The sequence below is a fragment of the Bufo gargarizans genome, chromosome 4, assembly GCF_014858855.1.
Source record: "Bufo gargarizans isolate SCDJY-AF-19 chromosome 4, ASM1485885v1, whole genome shotgun sequence".
NCBI classification, from domain to species: Eukaryota; Metazoa; Chordata; class Amphibia; order Anura; family Bufonidae; genus Bufo; species Bufo gargarizans.
This window is the reverse complement of record NC_058083.1, coordinates 357,940,470-357,956,023: the sequence shown is the minus strand read 5'-3', so window position 1 is coordinate 357,956,023 and position 15,554 is coordinate 357,940,470. Positions and strand designations below refer to the sequence as shown.

Here is a 15,554-nt window from a genome sequence, read left to right as displayed (position 1 = left end):
CAGGAGAAGTTGGGCAATGTGTTTTGGGGTGTCATTTTACATATACCCATGCTGGGTGAGAAAAATATCTTGGTCAAATGCCAACTTTGTATAAAAAAAAATGGGAAAAGTTGTCTTTTGCCAAGATATTTCTCTCACCCAGCATGGGTATATGTAAAATGACCCCCCATAAACACATTGCCCAACTTCTCCTGAGTATGGCGATACCACATGTGTGACACTTTTTTGCAGCCAAGGTGGGCAAAGGGGCACCTTTCGGATTCCGCAGGCCATTTTTTACACATTTTGATTGCAAGGTACTTCTTACACATTTGGGCCCCTAAATTGCCAGGGCAGTATAACTACGCCACAAGTGACCCCATTTTGGAAAGAAGACACCCCAAGGTATTCCGTGGGGGGCATGGCGAGTTCCTAGAATTTTTTATTTTTCGTCGCAAGTTAGTGGAATATGAGACTTTGTAAGGAAAAAAGAGAAAAAAAAAAAAAATCATTTTCCGCTAACTTGTGACAAAAAATAAAAAATATTTTTAAAAATAAAAGATTCTAGGAACTCCCCATGCCCCTCACAGAATACCTTGGGGTGTCTTCTTTCCAAAATGGGGTCAGTTGTGGTGTAGTTATACTGCCCTGGCAATTTAGGGGCCCAAATGTGTGAGAAGTACCTTGCAATCAAAATGTGTAAAAAATGGCCTGCAAAATCTGAAAGGTGCACTTTGGAATATGTGCCCCTTTGCCCACCTTGGCTGCAAAAAAGTGTGACACATCTGGTATCGCCGTACTCAGAAGAAGTTGGGGAATGTGTTTTGGGGTGTCATTTTGCATATACCCATGCTGGATGAGAGAAATATCTTGGCAAAAGACAACTTTTCCCATTTTTTTATACAAAGTTGGCATTTGACCAAGATATTTTTCTCACCCAGCATGGGTATATGTAAAATGACACCCCAAAACACATTCCCCAACTTCTCCTGAGTACGGCGATACCAGATGTGTCACACTTTTTTGCTGCCAAGGTGGGCAAAGGGGCGCATATTCCAAAGTGCACCTTTTGGATTTCACCGGTCATTTTTTACACATTTTGATTGCAAAGTTCTTCTCACACATTTGGGCCCCTAAATTGCCAGGGCAGTATAACTACGCCACAAGTGACCCCATTTTGGAAAGAAGACACCCCAAGGTATTCTGTGAGGGGCATGGTGAGTTCCTAGAATTTTTTATTTTTTGTCGCAAGTTAGTGGAATATGAGACTTTGTAAGAAAAAATAAAAAAAATAAAATCATCATCATTTTCCGCTAACTTGTGACAAAAAATAAAAAGTTCTATGAACTCACTATGCCCATCAGCGAATACCTTAGGGTGTCTACTTTCCGAAATGGGGTCATTTGTGGGGTGTTTGTACTGTCTCGGCATTGTAGAACCTCAGGAATCATGACCGGTGCTCAGAAAGTCAGAGCCGTTTCAAAAAGCGGAAATTCACATTTTTGTACCATAGTTTGTAAATGCTATAACTTTTACCCAAACCATTATTTTTTTTTGCCCAAACATTTTTTTTTTTTATCAAAGACATGTAGAACAATAAATTTGGCGAAAAATTTATATATGGATGTCGTTTTGATTAATAACAAAAAAAGTAAAAATGCCAGCAGCAATGAAATACCACCAAATGAAAGCTCTATTAGTGAGAAGAAAAGGAGGTAAAATTCATTTGGGTGGTAAGTTGCATGACCGAGCAATAAACGGTGAAAGTAGTGTAGTGCAGAAGTGTAAAAAGTGCTCTGGTCATGAAGGGGGTTTCAGCTAGGGGGGTTGAAGTAGTTAATATAAAATTTACCTCACTCTCCAATAAAATATTTGTTCGTACACCTCTCTCACATAATTCAACCAACTGTGGGTAAAATTCATTAATTGGATCTTTAGTCAATTTAGAGCAAGTCTCTGTTTCTGTTAACTGTCTATAACATTCCTTTTTATAGTCCTCCGTATTTAATATAACTATCCCTCCGCCTTTATCCGCGGGTCAGATTGCGATTGTTTCATTTTTCTGTAATGATTTCATAGCTGCGATTTCTTGATTTGAAAGATTTGATCTATTTTTGCTTTTGTTTCCGTCGCTCATAGATCTAATATCCCGTTCCACATTTTTCCTAAAAGCATCTATTTCTGAGCTAATTTCATTCCTGGGATATTTAGTTGATTTTGCCCTCAGCTCAGTATGGATATATTTCGATGTTATCTGAGTATTTGTATCAATGTGTTTTTTAGGAAATATTTCTTGAGACAAATTTTCCTCACAAATTTTTCAACTCCCACATATGTATCAAATTTACTTAAACCTGAACTTGGGGCAAATTTATCAACTTATACTGACACTTATTATGGAAGTTCTACTATGGAAATCCGGGTTTTCTACACACCCGAGAGCCATTACGATTCCGGCTCAGCTTTTGACACTTACCTTGATCTGGAGCATAAAAGGAGGGGAAACAGAGTAAGGTTACCACTGAGGAAGGGGCCACGTCCCCGAAACGTGTATGGGCTACACCTTACACCGGCATGCTGGCAGAAAGTCTCCCCTGGATTTAACCTAAGTTCCTGGAACGAAAAACCCTGGCGGCACTCGATTTTAACAAGCGCTGAATTCGCTGACGACACTGGATACAGAGTCAGCTGAGGACAACGAGTCGGTATTCAGAGACGGGAATGAAGCAAGAGCAAGGTAGCAGTGAATAAGCAAATACAACTGTGTGGGACGCCACATTGCTGTTTACATTGTACCCTCTAGTCTCTCCCGTTATACCGTGAATTAATCAGGAGTGGAATCTTTATACGAGACATCCTTCTAACTCACTACTTGAGTAATTTATTTGAAAGAGAGACTCTGGCAGTATACTACTGCAGTTCAAAAGGAGCTTCCGACTTATATTTTCGGTTCATTCGGATGGACTTTAACTCATCATTGCCTTTGCTATAAACGCCACCTCTGCTGCTGATATTTGCTAACATTTGCTGCTGCTAATTATTGCTGCTATAATATTGCTTGTTGCTGCTAACTATTTCTGCTATTTTACCGCTACATATTGTTTTTGTGCTACTGTTATTTTACGCTGTTATTTTATGCTGTCATTTTATGTCGATATCAGTAATTTATTGTATTATATGTAATAAATATCTCGCTTGTTGGCTTCATATATAGAGTGCCCGGTCTATCTTTTCAAATTTTCTACAACCCCTTTGTGGCTGGGTGGGCCACTTAGACCAAGAGCACCTGTTGGTCTAGTTCAGGGGTAGGCAACCTCCGACTCCCAGCTGTTGTGAAACTACAACTCCCAGTATGCATACTTGCTCTGCTCTTCTAAGAACTCTCATAGAAATGAATGGAGCATGCTGGGAATTGTAGTTTCACAACAGCTGGGAGCCGGAGGTTGCCTACCCCTGGTCTAGTTGGAGTGATCCACAGATCCTCTTTCTATATAATGCTGAAATGTAGTTATGCTTAACTCACGAACTGAAATGCACAGTGTTTTTCAAATTAAAACATATTTTACTAAATTAAATAACATATTTGCATTACTGCAAAAGTACAAAATACAAAACTTGCCATTTTCTTAATAGCACTGCACAGATAAATAAAATAGAATAAAAAAAAAGAACATTTGTTCATTAAAATAACGACTTGCCTCCAGCCCCGCCACCCTCCCCATACTGTAACTGATGTATCGCCGGCCGCGCTGTGCTGCAAAGTCAACCATCGCTTTATAAGGCGCACTGGGGGGGGGGGGGGGGTTGGTCTTATAAAGCGAAAAATATGGTAATATAAATTGCAGCATTTTTGGGTCGGCCAATTGGCGATATGGTGATTAATTGCGATTGGGTGGGGAAAAGTCAAGATGGGAATTAGGCCTGCACAATATATCGCCAAAGCAATCTGGGACACGTAAGTGACAAATATAGAGAGTGGTTCCATAAAGATATTTCTACAATGGAGAACAGGTATCAAGGCCCAATTAGCACAATTATCATTTACGCCAAAAACTGATGACCAAAATCCACGACAGCTGTGAGCTAGAGAAGATTTAAAATCAGCCCCATCTGACTGCCAGAGGAGGCACTACATTTATGATGAGGCTTCCTCTGGAGGTGCAGGGCCCATCAAGACATAGTTGTAGCACACACTGGTCTTGATAAATCAGAGCCTAAAAAGGCATTATCCATTGTCTAAAACATGCCCACCCAACGCCCAGGGCCCTCTATATAGATTATACTTACCCTCCTCCCGGCACCCGTATCGCTCACTCTATTCCCCAAAATCAAATATAGACAGGTACACACATGATCAAACAATAGGCAAAGGCAAGTAATCATAAGCACAAAATATGCAAACGCAAGCAACCTGAAGGGTAAAGGATTAGCCCCATTGTGCACCTGTGTCAGGGGAAGGAGAAAATGCCCTACGCGCAACGCCAGGTGTTTGCATGTTTTGAGGATTCTCCGATAGTGATATTTGGTTTCACACCTCTGGTCCTTCCGGACACAAATTGCAGCATGCAGCTCTCTGCAGATCTCTGTCCAACCCCCATATATAATGGGGCTGGCAGGCATTCCGTTGACACCCAGCAACGCTGGACCGGTAAATTCCGGCAGGCTGTTCTGACGGAATATCCCAATGGAATACACACCAGAGATGTGAAACTAGCCTATGTAAAACTAGCTTTAATACAATGTGTAGTTTTGTTGAATTTTAAAATTAAATAAGTAGGAGCCAAACGTAACAGCTCAATGGCGGCAAGAGGCTCATGTTAAAAGTTATGGCAAATATATATTTAAAGTTTATGGTAGCTGTCATGGCACATAACAGGTAGAATTTTGTGTTAGGTTCCCGTCTTACAGAGATCGCCTTGACGTATGGCAGACTGGCCCAAATAATTTTGTACAAATTGCATTTGCCAAGAATCTCAAATTTACCTCAAGCATATTACTAGCATTAAAATAACTTTGTACTTTATTTAGTTTGCAGAGTGCTGTTGCATTGTATTTTTTTTCTTTGTGTTTTCAGCCATAGGAACGTGCACCTGCACGTTGGAATGTGCGGACTGACCCCCTTTTTTTCTTTGCAGTTTGTACTGGAGTTGTGGCTGACTATTTAGTCTTGCACCCCTGACCAGCCTGTCTTCCCCATAGGCCGATTTTAATTAGTGTAAGTGTAAAGCTTAGCCTGCTCTCCCTCACTCACTGGAAGCCTTTTGGCACCAGAAGAGGTATAGGGTGGACTCTCATTGCATTCGTTGGGGCCATCTGGAACCAGGAGAGGTGTGGAGTGGGCTCGGAATGCATGTTGGTACCTGTATTCCCTGGATTTAATGGAGGCCATTTTGGCACCAAAAATGACAAACTAAGGTGGGCCTAGCATGCACGTGAAACCTACACTCCCTGAATTTTATGGTAGCCGTCATGGCACATAACAGGTAGAATTTAGTGTTAGGTTCCAGTCTTACAGGGATCGCCTTGACGTGTGGCAAACGGGCCCAAATAATTTTGCACAAAATTTATTTGCCAAGAATCTCAAATTTACTTAATAAAGCATAACATTAGCATTAAAATACTTTTTTTTTGTACTTTACTTGGTTTGCAGCGTGCTGTTGCATTTATTTTTTCTATATATTTAAAGGGAACTTGTCACCAGTTATATGGTGTCCTAACTAAGGGCAGCATAAATAAGAGACTGATTCTCTTAGTACAATGCCGGGTTACTTTCTTTAATTGACCCAGTCAATCTGCCAACATCTTGTATTGAAAAGCTCCAGCTGTTAATGATGAGTTATGAATATTCATGAGCTCCTGACTCTCCCCGCCCACCTGCTGCTGAATGACAGTTTGTTTCCATAGGAATCAGCAGCAGGTGGGCAGGGGAGTGGCTATAGCTCTGAATTAAATATACGCTGGACTCAATGACATCACACTGGACTCCAATCAGCTCATTAGCATGCAGCATCTTTGTGTGTATATTATGAGGTAACCATCTGTCACCAGTAAGTGACTACATCTAAGGTACTTTTTAGTAGTTAATGATTGTATATATTTAGTTAGATTATAATCAAAAATCCACATGACAGGTTCCCTTTAAAGTTGCTTGATGCTCTGCTGGTGTACATAATACTGGACCAGCTGTTCTGTATGTAGCTTTATGAAAGGTTGAGTTTTAGGTTATAAATATCCAGTTATGGACATGAGACATCTCTGCAGGCCACATACAACAGCATGGAGTGCCAAAAATGGGGGAAATTGGTGCAACTAGGAGAAATTAAGGGAGGACTACATTCTAGGGATAGGTAGGGGTCCCAGTAGTCTGCATCCTAGCAATGTGCCATCACTTCTGGTGGGGAAAACCCATTCAAGAGATCGTAGTACAACTTGGGAATTGCACAATATTTTGCTGTTGCTACAAAAAAAAAAATGATATATTATAAATCAGTAACTTACCACTGTTATCACACTGGGAGCAGTGTATAAGCCTTTCGGATTTTCCCTTCTTGGCGACGTCCTTACCCTTCAGACAAATTCCACAAATAGCATTTGGGATGGACTTAGGCTGGAACGGTAGAAAAGGGTAGTAATGTCACCTCATACAAACCCAGTTGGAGTTCTTCATAATTCCAATATTCAACATTAAAAGGAAAAAAACATAACCTTCACATACTTCTCTACTTAATGTAAAATGCGGAGTTTAAGTTTTGCAAAAAATTATAAAGAGGTCATATTTTTTCATAAGGTGTAGGCCAAAAAAAAAAATTGTAGAAATAAAACTACTTTGCCAGACCATCAAATCAAGAAAACCATGCAAATAAAATGGCAGACTGAAAAGAAATGTGTCACCTGGAATTTTGTCTGCCAATTAGCAACACATATCCTTTTTTTTTACTATGGCTTTATTCTCCGGATTGTAGATTTTTTTAAATTCTATTTTATTATCTATTAAAGAAAGTGACCTTGCATTTTGTTACAGGGATCTGTAACTAGTTTATTTTGTCATTCGTTAAGAAACCATAAAACTGGTGACAGATTCCCTTTCAAGGGAACCTGTCACCACGAAAATTCAGTAAGTTTTGAAGTCAAGGAAGCGATCCCATCAGTGATTAACATCCCTCAGTCTATGATTGTGTATACACATGTAGCTGTCAGTCACTGATAGGACTGCCTCCTGGACTTCAACGCCCAGAATGAGCAGGAACTTAAATGAATAAGGCCTCTTCCCTTACTGTTTTATCAGGGGCCAACTGTTCCGTTCTGCAAGAAACGGAATGCACACGAACATCAGTATTTTTTACAGATCCATTCAAATCCTGCTCTCTAACATGCTGCTCGCAAATAACACCGTAATTGGTGGGAATGAATGGAACTGCAGCGCTGCATCAGACCAGGGAACAAAGCCCCCGTCCTTGGGATCGGTGGGGGTCTCAGTGGTCAGACCCCAGAAATCAGCTATTATAGTTATCCCCTATCCTGTGGATAAGGGATGACTTCTACACCTGGCACAAATCCAAATCTTTTTTTCCTACTTTCAGTAAAAATGAGTTCCCAATTGCTGTACCTTCCTTATACTGTATTGGCTCCACTGTGGCTGAATGAACATGGCCACCAGTAACACGACACTATGTGAGTCTCGCACATGCCCAGTTACTGAAAGCAGCAGCACATGCCGAACTGTATTACACAACTAATCCGAACCTGAATTCAAGATTGCACCGCAAACCATAAAGACTCCAGGTTTGGATTTGTTGCGCTGCTACTTACAGTAATGGTGCATTAGAGATTCACAGTCTTGCGTTACTGGCAGTCATGTTTATTCAGCCACAGTGGAGCCAATACAGTATAAGGAAGGTATGACTATCGGGTACTCATTGGGGGTTATTTATCAAAACTGGTGTAAAGTAAAACTGGCTTATTTGCCTATAGCAACCAATCTGATTCTACCTTTCATTTTTCACAGCTCTTTTGGCAAATGAAGGGTGAAATCTGTCTGGCTGCTATGGACAACTAAGCCAATTTTCCTTTACACCATTTTGATAAATCTCCCCCATAATGTTTACTAAAACCAGCAAAAACATTCGGACTCCAAAGCAGGACAAATCCAAAATTAACCAACACTAGTATGCAGACTTATTGGCAATGCTCCATGGAAAACCAGTATCCAAAGAGGTATCTTCCAAAGAAGAACCATCTCATTAGCGCCACCTCTTGGAAGCGGCTCCTTGGGAGACACATATGTAGCCATTTTTTTGTTATCTTTACATTATATGGTTTGTGACAACCAGTAATGGCAATGTCATCATGATTATACAATGTGTAAGCCATTTTTCATGCTATTTGCTAAAACTTCAGAAAGACCACAATGGAGACGATACAATTTACAGTAAGATGGATAATTAGTATTCATTTGAAGTTTTTTGTCTATGGAGTATTCAAGATATTTTCCAAGATGGGAAGAAAATTGATTCAATGTAAAAAAATGTAATAAAATAAACCAATATGCATCTGATAAATCCACCGCAGCATTGCCGCTTTGAAAATCCCCATTAGTCTATCTTGCTGCAACAAAGATGTGCCTGTCTACCATCCACTGACCACCACAGCCAATCACAGTCTCAGCAGTATCGAGCAGTAAACCACTGCAGCCAGTGACTGGCTTCTGCAGTCATGTGTGTGGGTGGGAACATTATTCATGGAGCAAAGTAAAGAAGAAAAAAAGGCAATGGGTTTATCAGGCAAATGGAGGTTAATTTTATGCGATTTCCCCCATTTAGGCGGTTTTCACCACAAGAACAAAATAGGACAATAAAATAAATTCATGTAGATGCCAGCATAGTTTGCGTGGCTACCATGGCATTATTAAGATAATACAGATTTGTATGCAGAGCATATACTCTAGGCCAATCATGTTGTGTAATCTTAAAAGATGACAGAAACAATCAGAATGACATTAATGCTATTTATTTAAAAATAAAGCATTTCAGCCTCTTTTTACACAATAAAAGCAAAATATACGTGAAACATTCAGAAATGTCTACAGCTAAAAAATAACGGAAATCAAAATTTCATAGGACGATATGCCTATATCACACTGTTCTTGCTTGTGATCGATTTTCATGCACTCATAGCTATTTTGTCTGGAACGTGGATAACAAACCTTTGGCATGTTACTGTTAATCTGTACAATGCTGACCTAAGGAATAACGGAATGCAATTGTACAAAACTCCACAAATGAAGTAAGGCACATAGCCACATTTTCAGGGTTCCCATCACTACCACTTTAGTGGAGATAACTAAAATTTAAGGGGAAACAGCTCCCCTATATCTTCCACCAAAGTTCACCTATTCTCATACTCTGTCAATGTTACTTCACTAGGAGGGCACTACAAAAACAAGCAATACATCTCCATTCTCCATGTTAAAGAGAAGCATGGTGGTAAGATCATGTATACAGAGCTAATTTATATAAAAGGAGTCCAGATAAGTGCACATCTTTTGTTTCTAAGTTTCTAGCATGTAATAATGCACCACTAGACATACACCAATTAATTAGGTTCTAAAGTGCAAACTGCTTCATATAGGAATGGGTTACAGATGGTGGGTTTCACTAAACACTGCATCATCATCTAGTGACATAGGTCTGCTAAAATCCAAGGTACTGAGATTCGCCACTGCTGCTTTCTTAGCATTCTGCAACAAGAACGTAGTCTGAGAAATCTGTAAGTTCCTGTGGCACATCCCAGTAAATGAAGTGTTTCTTTAAACTTAAGCTTAAAGGCTACCTTCAATTATAAACAACTGGATAACTCAACAGTTCAAGCATAAGAAACTTTGTAATATATCATATTAGAGAAAAATGCCTCAACTTATCAGGTTCCTTTTCTCTCCCACCAACTGCCTCCTACACTGTATACTTACTCTGAATTCACTGCTAAAAATCCAGGTCCAAAGAGACGTCTTAGATTCACTGAAAAATCAGGTTAGACTTGTCAATATAAGTCTATGGAGAATAGAGGAGCAGAGAAAGCAGCCACAGAGAGGCTGCTGAAGGCTCTAGTAAGTTTTCCATCTGACCTTGGTGCCGAATTCGCAGTTACACTGCTCAGTACTGCTGTATAATCTCCTCCATACTGCTGCCGTTTGTGAGGGTGTGGTACAGAGATATGGGGGCAGGATTTCCTCTTCTATGTGCCTTGTATTTGAGATATCACAGCTGTTAGTCTCTTGCTCCTACTCCAATCTCCAAGTGTAACTATCTGATGTGGAAAGTGATGTCCTCTACTACATATTTTATCAGGTCAATTCTAAGTGAACCGTTTAGGAGGGAGGAGGATGCGGAAGATAGCCTGGAGGAGGCAGCATTTTCTCTAATAGGATATGTTACAAAGTTTATCTTTGCTTATACTACTGATCTATGGAAAGTTGTTTATAAATCGGAGGTACACTTTAATACTACTTGTCCTAAAAAAATATATATATATATATATATATATATATATATATTGTCATCAGGTGAACGTTCACTCATTGTTAATAGTGAATAAAAAAAATAAAAAAAAAAAAAAAAAAGCGCTGGTCTTCATGTATAAGAAGATGCACAAAGAAACAAGTTATCTTTTGGTTGCTATGTGTATAAGTTGCTACACATGAAACCTGTTGGTAACCAGTGTACATGTTCACTTAAAATGCACAATAAAACGGTTTAACATTTTATTAGAAGCACATTACAGCCATTTTGTTCAGCATGCTAAAAGGACAAACAAAAGAGGCTAGTGATATTCACATATAAAGAATATATGGAGTCCTTTATCAAACTGGTGTAAAGTAGAACTGGCTTAGTTGCCCATAGCAACCAGATGCCACCTTTCATTTGTGACAGTTTGGAAAATGAATGGTAGAATCTGATTGGTTGCTATGGGCTACTTTACACTAGCTTGATAAATGACCCCAGCAGTGTTTTAAGGGACTCTAATGTACTTTAAAAAAAAAAAAAAAAAAGCAATTAGAAAATATTAGCCCTACCCAATACAGTACATATAACAGTTAACCCTATACCTGACAAGCAATTGCAACAAGAAGTGCAAGGTACCATAGAACCATTTGTGTCAAATAATTTTCATTGTACCATATTTTTGGGTAATTCTGGTTAAAACTAAATTATACAAATATAGAAATGGAGAAATTTACACATCTCAGCTGTTTGTCAATTAAAGTGGTTTTCTGGGATTTTGATACCATTTACCTATCTTTTGGATTGGTCATGAGTGTCCGATTCGTGGGGGTCCGACACCCTGGAACCCTGCCAATCAGCTTACCAAGCATATCGCCATACATTGTGTAGCGGCTGTGCTTGGTATTGCACTCGGCACCATTCACTTCAATGGAGCCGAGTAGCGCTTAGGCCATGTGCCCAATGAACGTGTTGCCATTGGCATAGGGAAAGCTGGAGAAGGCAGAGATTAAAATCTCAGAAAACCCCTTTAGGGCTATGTTCACATCAACATAGGTGATTCTATTTAGCAGCCTCAGTTGTAAACCCCTTCCAAAATGTCGGAGAAAAAAAAAAGCACAGCTTGCTGTGCCACTTTGTCCGGTAAAATGACGGAAACCATGATGGATGACTGGAGTCAGTCACATGACTGATACAGCACTACCATTATTTTTCTTTTCTTGTTCCTATAACAGAACCCCAAAAAATGCAAATAAGAGCACATACGTGAACCTAGCCTTTCACTAATCTGATCATACCAACATCATTCATCCAAGCACCACTGCCAACCCAAACCCAAAATATGGATCTACAACTGGGCATGTAGTTTTCAGAAGCATTCAAAAATGGCTCTGCAAGTAAGATGCCTCCAGATTCAATATACTTAGATTTAACTGTTGTGTGGGGCAAGTATACAAAGCAAAAGGCCCTTATACATTAAATTTTTGCCAGGTTCAGCTGTTTAACCACTTCAGCATGCTGCTATTTTCCGTTTTGTTTTTATTTTCCTTTTTTTTTTATCCCTGCCTGTAGCCATAACTTTTTCATTTTTCCATTCACATAGCCGTATGAGGGATTTTGCTGGGTCAGTACGATTACTGTAATAACACATTTTTATAGTATACCTTGTGTTTTAATATCTTTTAATAGTACAGGAGTTTTGGAATGTGGCAAAGGTAATTATCTATTTATTATTGTTTCTTTTTAATATGGGAAAAGGGGGGTGAATGTTTATCATTATAATAAAAAAAAAATGTAAAAATAAAAAATAATTTACACTTATTTTAAGTCCCCCAAGATGTCTGCAAAAGGACCAAGGCTGCCATAGCAACCGAACAGCCTCAATCTCAGTGCAGGTGGAACGCAGCACTCCCAAAAGACGGTTTCTGAAGAGTTAAATGTCTATGATATGCATTATCGCTGATCACAGACTCTGCCTCTGGGCGTCTGCTGTGTAAAACAGGCACCTAGTAGCTTTGGTGGCCTCTCTGCTCCTATCGGGTGCCATCTTTAACCCTTTCGGGAAACTGCCCAATTTAAATTTTTTTCTTCCACATCTTCCAAAAGTTCTATTTTTTTTTTTTTTTGTTTTATGCTTACATAGCTGTAGAAGGGCTTGTTTTTTTATGAGACAAGTTGTATTTTTAATGGCATTGTTTATTTTACCATCGCAATGGAAAAACTAAAAAAAATTGGGGGGGGGGGGGTTGTTTTCATGCCATTCAGTGTGCTACACAAATAGTGCAGTACAATGGCGGATTCCCACAGTATTCTGTTGCATCAAGTGTTGCTTGTGTGGTTTCTGTCCAGTGCACCCCTTTTTCAATATGTCGCATTGAAAGGAACCAGCAGGAATGGCGCCTGATGAGCTGTATAGCAGTAACATAAATCACTGGGAATCTACCATTGTACTGTACTAAACCTATAGCATGTGGAGTATTAAGTATTTAATTTTACTTTGCCGACATACTCTACTTTTCACAATAAATCACAAACTTTGCAATGGAACTTCTTGAAAGTCTGTGGGATTTTGATATCCTAATATCCACAGTACCCCAACCAACATCAGGGGCGTAGCGTGGGGGGGGGGGCGTTGCCCCGGGCGCCAAATTGCAGGGGGTGCCTGGCAGCAGGCATTTCCATTCTGCCTCATAGGCTTCAGGACAGGTCTAGAATGTATTGGCTTCTTAGAGGGAATGATGTCATAAGATCATGTGACCTCTTCCTCCCGCCCCTTACAGACTGAGCCAGATGCAGGAAAAGGGCTGTAAGGAGAAGCAGAGCAGCGTCCAGAGCAGGGAGAGTGCAGGCACTTACAGTATGCTGTGGTCAGTGATTTCTGGTGAGGGGTTTGGGGGGTGTATTTCTATGTAGTTTGTAGTGCAGTATATGAGGGGTGTGAGAGCTGCTGGAAGCTTTTATAAAGTCACCCACAGTTACATTGCTCACCATACAGTACATCCCCTTACATTACAGGGAGTGCAGAATTATTAGGCAAATTAGTATTTTGACCACATCATCCTCTTTATGCATGTTGTCTTACTCCAAGCTGTATAGGCTCGAAAGCCTACTACCAATTAAGCATATTAGGTGATGTGCATCTCTGTAATGAGAAGGGGTGTGGTCTAATGACATCAACACCCTATATCAGGTGTGCATAATTATTAGGCAACTTCCTTTCCTTTGGCAAAATGGGTCAAAAGAAGGACTTGACAGGCTCAGAAAAGTCAAAAATAGTGAGATATCTTGCGGAGGGATGCAGCACTCTTAAAATTGCAAAGCTTCTGAAGCGTGATCATCAAACAATCAAGTGTTTCATTCAAAATAGTCAACAGGGTCGCAAGAAGCGTGTGGAAAAACCAAGGCGCAAAATAACTGCCCATGAACTGAGAAAAGTCAAGCGTGCAGCTGCCAAGATGCCACTTGCCACCAGTTTGGCCATTTTTCAGAGCTGCAACATCACTGGAGTGCCCAAAAGCACAAGGTGTGCAATACTCAGAGACACGGCCAAGGTAAGAAAGGCTGAAAGACGACCACCACTGAACAAGACACACAAGCTGAAACGTCAAGACTGGACCAAGAAATATCTCAAGACTGATTTTTCTGAGGTTTTATGGACTGATGAAATGAGAGTGAGTCTTGATGGGCCAGATGGATGGGCCCGTGGCTGGATTGGTAAAGGGCAGAGAGCTCCAGTCCGACTCAGACGCCAGCAAGGTGGAGGTGGAGTACTGGTTTGGGCTGGTATCATCAAAGATGAGCTTGTGGGGCCTTTTCGGGGTGAGGATGGAGTCAAGCTCAACTCCCAGTCCTACTGCCAGTTTCTGGAAGACACCTTCTTCAAGCAGTGGTACAGGAAGAAGTCTGCATCCTTCAAGAACATGATTTTCATGCAGGACAATGCTCCATCACACGCGTCCAAGTACTCCACAACGTGGCTGGCAAGAAAGGGTATAAAAGAAAATCTAATGACATGGCCTCCTTGTTCACCTGATCTAAACCCCATTGAGACCCTGTGGTCCATCATCAAATGTGAGATTTACAAGGAGGGAAAACAGTACACCTCTCTGAACCAGGGGCATACCTAGAGCATTTGGCACCCCGGGCGAACCCTTTGTTTGGCACCCCCCCCTTCCCTCCCCCCAAGAAAGTTAAGAAAACATGCACAAACTTTTTTGAATGTTTTCAATAATATTTATTACAAATTACACCCCCTCCCTCCCCACCTTAATTACACCCCCCCTTAATTACACACACACACACACCATTAATTACACCTCCTCTCTTCTCCCCTTAATTACACCTCCTCCCTTAATTACCTTAATTACACCCCCCTCCACACCTTAATTACACCCCCTCCCTTAATTACACCCCCTCCCTCCCCACCTTACCCCTCCCTTAATTACACACACACACATCCCTTAATTACACCCCCCCCCCCTTAATTACAAACCCCCACTTAATTATGCACACACACCCCCTTTAATTACACAATTATTTACTCACATTTTGATGATGCCTCAGGCTCCGTCCGACCGCTGGTAATGGATCCTTCCGCTTCTTTAAAAGATCTGTGAAGGCGGCGCGGCGTCAGCATTGTGACGTCATGTTGCGCGCCGCCGCAATAATCCTTCCACAGAAGCCGGCGCCTGGCGGAGTCGCGGTGCAGCAGTGGATGGAGGGGCGCGCGCGCCCCCCCCCCCCCCCCCCCCTTGGTACGCCACTGCTCTGAACAGTGTCTGGGAGGCTGGGGTTGCTGCTGCACGCAATGTTGATTGTGAACAGATCAAAACACTGACAATCCATGGATGGCAGGCTTTTGAGTGTCCTTGCAAAGAAAGGTGGCTATATTGGTCACAGATTTGTTTTAGTTTTGTTTTTGAATGGTTTCACTGCTAAAAATAAATAATTGAAATGGGTATATATTTGTTTTTTGTTAAGTTGCCTAATAATTATGCACAGTAATAGTCACCTGCACACACAGATATCCCCCTAAAATAGCTAAAACTAGAAACTACTTCCAAAAATATTCAGCTTTGA

The 15,554-nt window shown here is 40.7% G+C and overlaps 1 protein-coding gene across 1 annotated transcript in view; it reads right to left on the bottom strand.

The window, feature by feature from the left end:
* Positions 1-15,554, bottom strand: part of PHF10 (PHD finger protein 10) — a 119,061-nt gene that overhangs the window by 9,337 nt on the left and 94,170 nt on the right. Inside the window, exon 11 of the mRNA XM_044290038.1 lies at positions 6,478-6,586. Coding sequence (XP_044145973.1) covers positions 6,478-6,586 — 109 coding nt within the window. The remainder of the gene's footprint in view (positions 1-6,477; positions 6,587-15,554) is intronic.